Here is a 13,738-nt window from a genome sequence, read left to right as displayed (position 1 = left end):
TCCTGCACATTGTAATGAAATGTATGTAGATTAATACTGTAGCCTTGGTTAAGCTCAAAGCCGCAAGACTTCTGAATTGGATAGACATTTTCAGGAATGTTGGGTGAGAGCATCATATTGGATTTAAAAGTTGTCTTTCATGTAAAAGCCATGTGAACAAAAAAGTGCCCCCCCCCCCCCCCCCCCCCAAAAAAAAAAAAAAAAAACTGTGACAAACAACATAGACATACCACTCTGGTTCCACTTGTAACTGGAAAAACTATAATGATATGTTAATGTAATGCATATACTTATTCTCAGGAATTTTGCTTACGTAAATCTGCTGGTATGTTCTGCCGAAGAAAGGGAACGAGGAAGCCAGTGTAATTCCTGGGGAACTACTGTCATCCTCACGAGTATTGAAAGTATCCCCGACTGCTGATCCAAAAGGATAAAATATACCTAAACAAGTCACAGAAAAATCACAATTAAATGAAGCAGGTGGTAAATGGCTAATGATTTTACATGAGACAATAGTTTAATAGCAATTAGTTCATGTGATAATAGTTTTACATTACATTACATTTACATTACATAACATTTAGCAGACGCCTTTGACCAAAGCGACTTCCGAGGAGAAAATTTAAGCAAGAACAGGGTAAGGTGCAGTGTACAGTTGCAACACTGACAACTGACAACGTTTTTAAAAAGTCAATAATCAGATTATCACAGTCTGATTAGGCTAAATTAAGTCCATGTGGTAGCTACAAAGGTGGGTATCGTGTGTCATCTCTAGTGATCAATTATTGTACTGTAATATGTCGTTTGTGGTGTGGTTCCTGTCCGTAATCCCATCACCCATTTGTTTTGTGTCTACAGTTGATGTGTGATATGTGATCCTGTCTGACACCAAATTGCCCACTTGGAATTACTCTCCCCAAAAGCCTTGTTGCTAACCAGTCAGCACTGTACTTGGTTGCCAATGGGAAACTGTATTGGAACCAACTAAGTTGCTAATGTAATTACGGTAACAAGTGGGGAAACACAGCCCAGAACTGGAAGGACAGGTGAGACAGGAGGACAAGGAAAAGGAAAGGTGACCCCTACCCTGAGCAGTGGCACTCACACCTGTTGGGGAAGCACAAAGTCAATTTCAATGTAAAGACATGCCTTTGACAGGGCAAAGCAATCAGACAAACAAATGGAAAGAGGACACAGCATAAGCATATTGAATTGATCTCATCATTTATCATTGTCCAATATAGATACGTACAGTAATTCCATAAGATCTGATGAGTGATCAGAGAGATTCACATCATAACAGGCTTCCCATGACCAGCATGACATTGATATATCTCGTAATGCCATGTGCATATTCCACAGAGATGATGAGTAATCAGATTCATTTCACAACACACTTTCCTTGATCAGCAGCCATGACACTGATCTAATAATACCATGTGTATACTTTAGGTCTGGGCAAAATGGCAAAAACATGTTTATAGGGCCACTAATAATACATCTTAATCCTCTGAATGTGTATGTGCAAATGGAAGTTATAAAGGAGGCATGGGCAGAGTGAAGTTCAGAGTCAATGGGTTGGGTGCTGAAGAGAGTATTCAGAGGAATGATGACAATGCTTGCTGGCATCCAAAACTACCTGTTGGATAGCCTTGGCCTCAACCTTGCAGGTGTCTTTCTAATGGTTACAAGTAGTCCTTGAGCCTTCTCAAATATGTGATTGACAGGGGAACCACTTATGGCATTGCTTTTCGTTTTTTTCTGAAGGAAAAAAAACATAGCCTTTGACCTTCAGCTTAACCTGATTCTTCCACAGCTAATGGGGTCACATAAGAGTAATTTCTCATATATTCTAGAAAATAATGTTTACATCTATTATACCAGTGTCTGGCGCAATGTTGCTAACAGACAGACAGACAGACTCAAACAACCCGACAGAGTGAAAATAACATTGCTTTAGTGTTGTTGTCGTGGAGTAATAATGATATAGGCCTAAGTTAACACCAAACAAAACAAACAAACAGAGAGAGGGAAAAAAAAATCTTCAACAGACTGCAAAAAAATCTTACTTATTGCCATGAGGAGACACAGTGAAAGGGGATTTGTCATCTTTTGACCATTTCTCACCATGGCGACCTGACAGAAGAAAGAACATTCTCTTTCATGAATGTTAGCTTGTAGTGGCCACTGTAATCTGCAGTTTTATACTTGCTTAGCACTGAAAAAAACACATCTTTACAATGGATGGAGGATTGATTATTGATTTATATTTTATATTAGGCTGTATTCTGTTGAAGCACTTAAAGCTGGATCTAGTTTGATATTCAAATACATTTCCTGTGAACAATGTAGCCTACCGTAATGTATGTGCCTACCTATTTGATCTGTTTGCCAAGGACTATGAGAGTCATGTCTATGCATCTCAGCTGTTATAGAGAACAAGAACTGTGAATACTAAGATGTTTAAAAAATTGGTTGACTGAACGAAAAGATACTACATTAATTAAATGATAATAATTATAATAAAAACGCAACATTAATGAAATAATGATAATTATAATACAAACGCAACAATATCATTACATACATCATTCTAACAATCATAGTAATAATCACAGTAATAGTCAAAGGAGCACTCACCTGCCAAGCTACCAGTAAAGTATGGAGTTCAGCAACATCACAAACACAGGATTATCAGGCGAAGAGAGTTATGCTTCTTGCCTTGGCCATTTCACAGGGGCTGGCAATGTCAGGCTATTATGCTTCTAGAGAAGTTCACGCCCACTTCACCTTCCTGGTATCCAGGCCAACAACATTCTCTCAGCACGCTCTCTCTCTCTCATGAACATACCATCATTACCCTCTAGGTACTTACCGCACCACTGCGCCTCAATGTTTTATGTGTGATATTGATCTTAAATCAATTCATCGGCCTACTATGTCAGATCATGGAGGATACTGTATGCCCTTGTGTGGTCATCGCCAAGGGTTTCCCCCTCTTGTGTGATACACAGTAAATGTTATGGTGTTAATTCAACACTTACAGAGTTCATTTAAGTCCAAATGGACTCAAATGAACTCTCTAAGTGTTAAATGAGCACTGCAGAATTTACTGTGTAGACGCAGGGTTTGAGGTCAGACGTAGGGTAGCACTGCTGTATATTCTGTGCTGACCTTATTTATAGTACACAGTTTCCTTCATGTTGTAAATTGATTTGTAGGGTTTTTTTTAAAAAACAGTTTTGTTGGATTCACAGTCAATTGTGTACAATATGTGTACCAAATAGCCAAATATACCTGACGCAGTGCTTCATTCAATACCACATTTTGTCAGGGAGATAATTGCCAGTAATATACAGTAGGCCTGTATTTAAAACAAAACTTAGCGACCCAGGATCCCTCCATGTCCCACTTACTCCTGTAGCCTGGGCGAAAGTGACTGTTGACTCCGTGCAGAGCCAACATCTTTGGGTGGAGAACATAGGATGGCGTCGCCAGGTTATGGGTCCTGACCCACCAGCTAAGAAACACTGCTGCTGGACCACAGTGATAAACTCTATGGGTTCAGTCTTCCCACAGTATGTTAAACCACACTAGGAACATGTTAGTGTATTATAATGTAATGTACTGACAGTTAACGCCACACCAATCACACCAACCAAGGACACATTCAGGTCAGTCAATCCACGTCTCTCCATGGTCAGACCATGTCAGGCCACACCAACCGAGATAACGTCAGACCATACATGTGGGTTTAGTCATACTTCATGACTGAACAGTCTGGTAGTAGCCTGTACTGTAATATTTTCGAACTTGCGAGACAAGTGCAGTACTGTAATATTTTCAGCAGGTCAACATGCACACAGACTTCCCTCAGACAAAAATGTGTGTGTGTGTGTGTGTGTGTGTGTGTGTGTGTGTGTGTGTGTGTGTGTGTGTGTGTGTGTGTGTGTGTGTGCGTGCGTGCGTGCGTGCGCGCACGCGCGAGAGACAGAGAGACAGAGAATCTTAAAATTATACATACAGTACGTATATGCAAATAATAATCTTGCTCTAGACGACCTGTCCGCACAGTAGCTTAGTCACTGGTGAGGTATGTTGTTGTATGCATTGTATCTCTCTTACATCTGACTGGCGGAGAGTACAGAGAGTGTAGAGAGTCATCTGAAAACCACAGAAGGAACAACAGCATAATGGCTTTGTTATGGCTATGACATGCACTAATACCTGCAGGCCCATTAGACTTTATATGGTCTACTTCCTTCATTCTCCCTGTTAAGGAGAGCTTAGCACGTGTCTCTCTCTCTCTCTCTCTCTCTCTCTCTCTCTCTCTCTCTCTCTCTCTCTCTCTCTCTCTCTCTCTCTCTCTCATACACACACACACACACACACACACACACACACACACACACACACACACACACACACAAGTGACACATAAGCGACCTTGGGTGTTTAGAAAGGCACAAGGCTTATATAAAATGAAGCACTTATTTATTACTATTATTACCTCCAGAGGTTACAGTATGTTTTTGGTCACATTGGTTTGTCTGTCAGCAGGATAGCTCAAAAAGTTATGAACGGATGTGGGTGAAACTTTGTGGAGAACAGTTTAAAGTGCTTCACATACTTTACTATAGACGGCATATACACTCGCCTCCAAAAGAGTTGTCGCCTACCCATCTGTTTGGAATAACAGCTAATAACCTGACTTTCAATTAATCACTTGGCTTCAGAAGTCAGTCACTCATATGAAAGCTACAACCCTCTTGAATGAAAATGTATGTACAAAAATACATTTCATGCACCAAAGAAAGATTGACCCTTTAATGAACACAGACAGGGCAGATTTTGACAAGACAAAAGTTTTGTCGCCTATCGAACATAATGTGAAAATGCCTGTGATAAGTCACTTCAAAACACTTCAAATACGCAGATCGGGTGTCATACTTAATCACTGATTCACTCACACCTCTCGCCTTAGGTGTATGTTTAGGGTCATTGTAATCATGGAAAGCAACACAATGAAAATCAATGGAGTTCAATGAGAGATGGTGACATATTTGCTATTCGTAGAGCAATACATTTTTAACTTCATGATGTAATCAATGATAAAAGCCCTCACACACCAGCAGCATGCATGCAGCTGAGTGCTCGAAATGAAGAGGAAAGGCACATACATTTACCAATTTGCCTTTAAAATTGGTTTGAGTTTGACTTGCTGTACTTGATAACAGCATTTAATTGGCTTTTTGATTATGATAACTTGGTGAAAATGTTTTTGAAAAATAATAGTTTACTGTATCCTTATGAAAGCATCGCCACCAATTAAGCAAAAGGAAAAGTTGTGTGTGTGTGTGTGTGTGTGTGTGTGTGTGTGTGTGTGTGTGTGTGTGTGTGTGTGTGTGTGTGTGTGTGTTTGTGTTGTTTCCAGGAAGGATAGACAGACAGTTACTCCCAATGATGGCCCATATGCCAAAGCTTCATGCTTTCTTCATCCTCTCCTCTCCTCTGACTCAGAAGATCTTTCTTTCTCCACTCTCTCAGGGCTCTGTCTGGTAAAACCTCCGCAGGCGTATCCCAGACACGTCTACTCCACGCTCTCTCAGCAGGTCTCTGAGCTGGGAACACACAGCACAACAACATAAAGTGTATGACATGGGAACAGCTAACATCGATGCTTACAATTTCGGTACAGGGTGTTTTTAAAAAAAATCTATTGCTATCTGTAAAATTGTAATCTATGAATTATGTCAACTGCAGCATCATCTAGTGTAAGTCAGGCGAGCCTCTGATGCGTGTAAGGTCGTAGAACTTTTGGGGCGACTGACTTGACAACCAAATGCGATAGAATTAACGACTGGGTCTTGACTTGACAACCAAATGCGATAGAACTAACGACGGGGTATTGACCATAGCAACATAGTTTAGAATTAGTAACGGCAGTTCGCCTAACTTAAGCCGGGCATACACTGTGCGATATTTTCACTCGTGGGTCTTAAGCTTCTGCTCACACTGCACAACGGAATTTCACAGTTTAAAAGTTCACAACTCTCCACTCACGTCCTCACACTACATGAGCCGACAGTCGGATGCGAGCGAAATGCTTCCACCGTACGACGCGACAGGCATGTTTCCCCGGTCTGCAGAGGAGGGAACATGCGCACCTGAGGTGGAGATGAGGTCGCGCTCAACAGCGAATCGCACGGCCCTATTAATTTGTGTATGTGAAGTGTCAAATCGGGTCGTAGCACTGCTTTAACTGTGCGATTTACGCACGAGCCACGACCAGAATTTCAAACCGTTTTTGATTTTCTTGCGACCCAGCGATTGCACGATCGTGAGGCAAAATCGCTTGTCGTTACCCCATGTACACTGCACGATGCGAGACTCACGATTGACCTGCGATTGAGCAAGAAATCGGCCCGACTCTCAAAAAGTCGTGTGAGTGCCAAATCGGGGCAAAATCGGGGCAAAAGTCGCACAGTGTAAGCCCAGCTTTAGTCGCACGTTTGACGCCTGACCGGTTACAGGGGAATAATTGCAACCCCATCAGCCAATCAGAAAAGAGAATTCTGTTGTGTAGGCAGATAAGTAAGGGATAACGGCCGACGAGGTGACCGGTTATACGAAATTAATGGCGAGGCGGCGGCTCCGAACTTTGGCCTACGCCAAGCCATTAATTTCTATAACCGGTCGACCTCGAAGGCCGTTATCCCGCTTATCTGCCGTTACGGTGGGGTACTTTTTAAATCTATTATTGTCTGTAAAGTTGTAGGAACCATGTTCTATCAAGATAGAATGTTGCTGTGTGGGCGTCCAACTTGACGCGCCTAGAATCTTCGTTTGGTAGCCTGCCGACGCTGTGATTATTTAATTTTCTTTTGGCCCTATAGGAGAGAGGTCGCTATATATACCACGGGCTACCTGTTAACTTTGTGCGTAAGAGAGAGAGAGAGAGAGAGAGAGAGAGAGAGAGAGATTCCCCACGCTAGGTTCATTTTTAATAACTCTCTTTCTCCCTTTCCCCTTTCACACGTGTTCCTTCCCCACAAGAGGAGAGTAGCCTAATTTAAAAAAGGGATGTTTTCGGATCAATAACAAAGGGAAGGCAGCGGGAAGTAGGCCTAGCCTACATTTTAAAAACCATGGGAGTGGAGCAGGGGTCCGTTTCTCGATTCTTGTCGTTGGTAACAGTCTTAAGACCGTCTTAAGACAGTCTTACCATTCCATTGGATTTAGTGGTGAGCGTCGCTGTTGAGAAAGAGTTGAATCGCTCGTACGAAGGACTTTGCTAACAACGATAGCAAAGACGCTTTTGAGAAATGGACACCTGATGACGAGGTGACTCGTTTCGATACAATGGATGGCGAGGCAGGTGCTTAGAATTTCATTACAGGGTATTTTTGTCATCTATTGCTAGGCCTATCTGTAAATTTGTAACCTATGAATTATGCCAACTGCAGAATAATTTAATGCGCACGTAATCAGGCGAGCCTCTATCAGATGCATGTAGTAGAACGTTTAGGGCGGCAGATTTGACAACCAAATGCGATAGAACTGACGACTGGCTCTTGGCTTGACAACCAAATGCGATAGAATTAACGACTGACTCTTGACTTGATAAACAAATGCGATAGAAATAACGACTGGCTTTTGCCCATAGCAACCTGCAGTTTAGAATTAGTAACGGCAGTTCGCCTAACTTAAGCCGGGCATACACTGTGCGATATTTTCACTCGTGGGTCTTAAGCTTCTGCTCACACTGCACAATGGAATTTCACTGTTTAAAAGTTCACAGCTACACGAGCCGACAGTCGGATGCGAGCGAAATGCTTCCACCGTACAACGCGACAGGCATGTTTCCCCGGTCTGCAGAGGAGGGAACATGCGCACCTGAGGTGGAGATGAGGTCGCACTCAACAGCGAATCGCACGGCCCTATTAATTTGTGCATGTGAAGTGTCAAATCGGGTCGTAGCACTGCTTTAACTGTGCGATTTACGCACGAGCCACGACCAGAATTTCAAACCGTTTTGATTTTCTTGCGACCCTGCGATTGCACGATCGTGAGGCGAAATCCCTTGTCGTTACCCCATGTACACTGCACGATGCGAGACTCACGATTGACCTGCGATTGAGCAAGAAATCGGCCCGACTCTCAAAAAGTCGTACGAGTGCCAAATCGGGGCAAAATCGGGGCAAAAGTCTCACAGTGTAAGCCCAGCTTAAGTCGCACGTTTGACGCCTGACCGGTTACAGGGGAATAAGTCAAGTCAAGTAGGTTTATTGTCAATTTCTTTACATGCACTGGTCATACAAAGAATTTGAAATTACATTTCTTGCTTTCCCATTCAGACATAGACTAATCTAGGTAAGGACATAGACAGTATAGACATAGACAGTACTTATACATGGACATAAGACAGTATGGACATAGACAGTGCTCATACAGACATTTAAAGTGCAAGACTGGACAACAGAAGACTTGTAGAGAACATACATTAGGAGGAGGTAATTGTTGTGTTTTTCCTAAAAGTCCTTTATAGCGTTCTGACATAGTAATAGTAGCATTTTGAAGAAAAATAAATATTAAAATAGGTCTATCAAGTACACCAGCAGCAGTGTGTGTGTGTGTGTGTGTGTGTTTAGTGCAGGTAGAAGGTGCGGTGTGCGTCTGTGTGTGTGTGTGTGTGTGTGTGAGTTGTGTGTCAGTGTGTGTATGTTTTTGGGTTTAGTGCAGAAAGTGCAGTGTGCTTGTGTGTGTGTGTGTGTGTGTGCGCATGTTTTGAGTTAGTGCAGGTTGAAAGTTCAGTCACAAATATAGTAGTGCAGGTGGAATGTTCAGTCGCAGATATGGTGGTGGTGGTGGGGGGGGGGGGGTTGTCAGTGGCCTTGCTGGCTAGAGGCTGACAGTGGAGGGAGAGTGGGTTGAGTGTTCAGAATCTTGATTGCTTGGTGCATTGAGCTGCTTGCCAGCCTGGTGGTACGGGAATGGAGGCGCCTGTACCTCTTTCCAGAGGGCAGGAGGCTGAACAGTTTGTGTGCAGGGTGGCTTGTGTCTTTGATGATCATCAGTGCTTTCCGGGTGAGGCGTGTGGTGTAAATGTCCTGCAGGGAGGGGAGTGGTACTCCAATGATCTTCTTCGCTGTGGTCACAACACGCTACAATAATTGCAACCCCATCAGCCAATCAGAAAAGAGAATTCTGTTGTGTAGGCAGATAAGACATGTTAACCAGTGTTGCCAATTTTAGTGACTTTTGGCCACCTCTGGCGACAAAAAAATCATCTAGCGACTTTCAGGCTCAATCTGGCCGAATCCAACGACTATTTCGCTTGTCTTGTGAGAGGCAAATCAGTCTCTCTTCCCACGACACCACACAATGCATTTTCAGTGGCGCGTAGAGACAGAAGTGACACATGATGAGAAGCGTAAACAGAGCCGTAGTGCTTCACCAATCACCATTCCCCAGAGCCATGCGTGATGCCATGACTGGCCATGGCTGGCCGCACCGACCGCAGTGAATCCCGGGCCCTGGCGATAAAAAAACCTCATCTAGCGCCTTTTTGGTGCATCTGATGACTTTTTAAAACGTGCATTTTCAGTGACAAATTTTCCCCACATAATTCTGACTCTGTGCAGCCGTCAGAAGCGTTTCCCACGGTAAAGCAGGGCTGCAGATTAGCTCTGATCTCAAAGCTAGCATTTCTACTGTGGACGAAGGCATGTGGGCACGTTTTCTGTAGAACAGTGCGCCATGCGTGGCGTTGTGACGTCATACGTAACGTCATGACGTCATCTAGCGACTTTTCAGCAAGCCCATAGAGACTTTGGCTGATTTTCTTATGGCAACACTGATGTTAACAGCTTACACTGATGCTGAAGTTAAGACACAGAACACCACTAGTGTATGGCAAGGAAACACTTAGCACATAGCACGACAAGGTAGGCTACACAATGTATGACATTATCACCAAACACTGGTTATGTTCTCAACACACAGCACAAGAAATGCAATGTATGACATGTAAACACTGAGGTAGCACTCCTGCTTCTTTACTGACTGACCACCAACCACAGTATTCCTGCTTTAGGCTACTCACTGGCTTCAGGATCCGCTCCTCAACAGCAGTCTCATTCAGACGCTCAGCTGAGGACACTGTCAGATGCATGCCCACAACATGATCTGTGAGAAATATGATATGCAGTATATTACAACAGAACAAACAAGAATACTACAACAGTAGTACTAATACCACAACTAATAATCATCATCCTGCTTCAATGGGAAACCAATAATGTAGCCAAAGTCTTGCATTGCTCTTTCTATCCACTGGAGGGCAATACAGCACATATTACTGTAACCAAGCAGCATCTTCTGGGGTGAGTTTAAGACCTGTGCCAGTGAACTACTATATGTTTTCTTTCAGTTTACCATGGTTTACTTATGTACCTGAATGAATGGTGTTGCTACTTTTCATGCATCTTGAACTCTGCCCTGTCCTGCATGTGTCAGTTTGAACCACACACGATCATACTTGGTTTAAACATGCATGATGTCACCATACCAGTTTTATTTATTGTTTGGGTTATGCTCTGTCATGAAACACAATAATGCAATGTCAAAAATGTAGTTTTAAATAAACAAAGAGCAGGACAGCACTCCAAGTTTTATGGTTTATTGCCCGTCACGGCAACCAGACGGGCAATAAACCATAAAACTTGGAGTGCTGTCCTGCTCAGTGTTGCCAGATTGGGCTGTTTCCCGCCCAATTGGGCTGCTTGGGATGGTCGTGTGCGGGTAAAAATGGCATTTAGCAGAAAAACCAGCCCAATTTTTGCCATAGAAATCAATAGAATTGGGCGGGATTTGGGGCTTATAGGCGGGTTTTGAGCATTTTTTGGGCTGGAAATCATCAGCCTCATCTGGCAACCCTGGTCCCGCTCTATATTTAATTCCAATATTCTCGAGGAATGAGCACCCAGTTGTTCACTTTGTTTGAGTTGAGCGCATTACACCCCTTAGTTTAATAAAAATAAAAAATAAAAAACTCAATTCAACATCTAGAAAGTACTCTATGCAATCTAGAAATGCAATCTAGAAGATGTCAAATCATCTAAGTGTTGATTTAACACTGAATAATAACTGTGTGTCAACAAATGTGACATTAACCCACTCTGCAGACATTAAGATTGATGTATGATGGCCAGTTTTCTAGGTACCTAACCGTTATTAATCAAACAGCGTGCGGCTTACATTTTGACAGTGAAGAATGGGACTTACAGAAACCCTTTTGCCTTGACATCTACCTCTATATCTGTGGCATCTCAGTAGGTGGGATCATTCTACTTGTTTTGTGATCAGACATGATATAGAGATGTCTGGGTTAAAATTGATGCATGGTGCTGTGAGCAAGTGGTTGCTTCTCACGTGCAGGACGACTCAAGACAATGGGATTTCAGGGTTGAAGTATGGCTCCATCTACTGAGATTCCACAGATATAGAGGTAGATGTCATTTCACTCCTTTGATAGGCAACTGGTCTTTGATACTGCTGGTCTGCACGGTTCAGGGGACATTTTGAGCTTCTTGCATTTGGTTAAATCCAGAGCCACGGAAGTAAGAGTTTGGTCAATTCCATTGACCTTAAACTTAAAGGACCACTTCAGTCAATTTCAATATGCTGTGGTATTGCTCACACTATCATTGACTTGTCAGTACCCGTTGATGCCACATTTTTCGGCTCAGCCCTTTCCGAGATATGAGCTGTTCTAATGGGGGTAGCGTTTGTTTACATTTTTTTTTGTAAATGAACATCGTCCATTTACATATAACCTCTGTAGTTCCATCATAGTTGGAACATAGTTGTTTGAGAAAGTGGGCATATACAGAAAATGCAGTAAAGGCATAATTCATTTCTACTTCATCTTTGCTTGCTATGTGGGGGTTCTGTGTTAATCTCTAATGAAGATAAAACCGCTACCTACAACTATTTGAATCTACATGAATCACATCACCAACCGACTTCCGGTTGTCACAACTCTAAATTCCATGGGTCTGTGTATGTCCAATTATGACCATTGACACTGGAATCACATGATCATGGACTTGTGAGGCATATGATCTCTTACCAACTCACTGGAAAACCCCTAGAGAACGGAAATAAAGCTGAACTCACAGCTGAAGACAGTAGATTGCAGTGAGGTCACAAAAGCCCACCGTCCTGCTACGCCAACATTGCTGGAGGAGTTCAGGTTCACACTATCAATTGTGCCATTCACATAGCAGGAGCGTAGAGAGCCATAGTGTGTGGAGGCAATAGTGTCGTATCCAATCTAGAGAGGATATACAGGAGAAAAATACTGTTACAGAACTACACTGTACACTCAAGGACTGGCCTAGACCCAGAGGCGATTCTAGGGGCAGGTGGGGCCCCAAGCGAAAATGCAAAAGAATGGACATTTTATCCAAAATCACTACTACTGTAGACTAGAGTATGGGCTTATATAGGGGCTTGGGGGCCCCAATCGGCTGCCTGCCTTGCCTGGTGGCAAGATGCGCCTCTGCCTAGACCCAGGGGCACAAGAGTCACAGGGGCCCTTGTTGTCTGGCCCAGGGGCCCATGGAGTCATAATTCGTCCCCGTCCCGTGGCCCTGCGAAAAAAGTCCACTACTCCCTCTGCTAGCCAAGCGGGCTATCTCTAATATTTCAATTCACAAAAGTATAAACAACTGCAGAATGGTGATGGTGGCCTCACCTGTGGATGGTCGATGGTGGATGGAGGTGAAGCGATGTCACCATAGTTCATAAGCACGAAAGACAGACTACTATCTGATATGAGAACCACCTGGAAGGTTGCCTCCTGAAAACATAAACCAGGGATGCAGAAAGTAAGATCCTGTTTATACATAACCTTCATCTGTGCCACACTGTTACAACCCCAGCTCGTTTTGAGGGCGCAACATGAAGAGGAGACCACACAAAGATTCAAAGTTCAATGTAATTTTTATTGAACAACAATCATCAATGAAAACAGTGTCTAGGGGAATGAATGAACGGGTGTGTGAGAGTGAATGATGTATGCAATGTGTGCGCCAGTATCAATATGTGAGCTGTAAAGAAAGAATCAGAAGAGTGAGGGTATAGAAGTGAGGAGCGCAAGAAAGAGCCAGTGGTGAAGTTGAGGTCAGAGTGCCTCATGAGAGAGAGGGAGAGGATGGCTTTTAAAGCCTACACCTGCCCGCAGGTGGAGATAATCACTATTCGCCTAATCAGGCCATGGCTCTGCTGTGCACTAACATGCCACGGCCTGGAGATGGCACATGGAGACGCCACAACACAAACTGATATTGTTCTTTTCTTTCTTAAAACTCTGGTTTTGCACTTGCATGTAAGTAAAAATGCACACTTGAATGTCTTTATCTGCCCCTCGGCACCACCAACCACAGGCTGAAAGTATTGATGATAGATAGCTCTCAACAGCATGTATTTTACTTTAGAGATGGTGTGTGAATAAAGGAAAATGGAGGAAAGGAAATGCCAGTTTATGAAAATACTTGGCTATGTATAGAAAATGTAAATAAATGTTATTTTTTACTGACAACACTGTTTCAGTAGAAACACATGATCTGGAGCAGGGATGTCAAACTCAGGCCCGAGGGCCAAATATGGCCCACGGAGCCATTTTATTCGGCCCGCAAGATCATTTAAAATGTTTATTTCGGTTGACCCACAT

The 13,738-nt window shown here is 43.1% G+C and overlaps 1 protein-coding gene across 1 annotated transcript in view; it reads right to left on the bottom strand.

Moving 5' to 3' along the window:
• Window positions 1-13,738, bottom strand: part of LOC134465047 (uncharacterized) — a 37,135-nt gene that overhangs the window by 7,948 nt on the left and 15,449 nt on the right. Inside the window, exons 8-14 of the mRNA XM_063218453.1 lie at window positions 12,761-12,865; window positions 12,181-12,337; window positions 10,106-10,188; window positions 5,566-5,621; window positions 2,641-2,648; window positions 1,087-1,107; window positions 314-441 (exon numbers count right to left, since the gene is read on the bottom strand). Coding sequence (XP_063074523.1) covers window positions 314-441; window positions 1,087-1,107; window positions 2,641-2,648; window positions 5,566-5,621; window positions 10,106-10,188; window positions 12,181-12,337; window positions 12,761-12,865 — 558 coding nt within the window. The remainder of the gene's footprint in view (window positions 1-313; window positions 442-1,086; window positions 1,108-2,640; window positions 2,649-5,565; window positions 5,622-10,105; window positions 10,189-12,180; window positions 12,338-12,760; window positions 12,866-13,738) is intronic.

The sequence above is a fragment of the Engraulis encrasicolus genome, chromosome 2 (assembly GCF_034702125.1).
Source record: "Engraulis encrasicolus isolate BLACKSEA-1 chromosome 2, IST_EnEncr_1.0, whole genome shotgun sequence".
Classification (NCBI taxonomy): Eukaryota; Metazoa; Chordata; class Actinopteri; order Clupeiformes; family Engraulidae; genus Engraulis; species Engraulis encrasicolus.
Note: the sequence above shows the minus strand (reverse complement) of the source record. Positions and strands in the feature narration are given on the sequence as shown.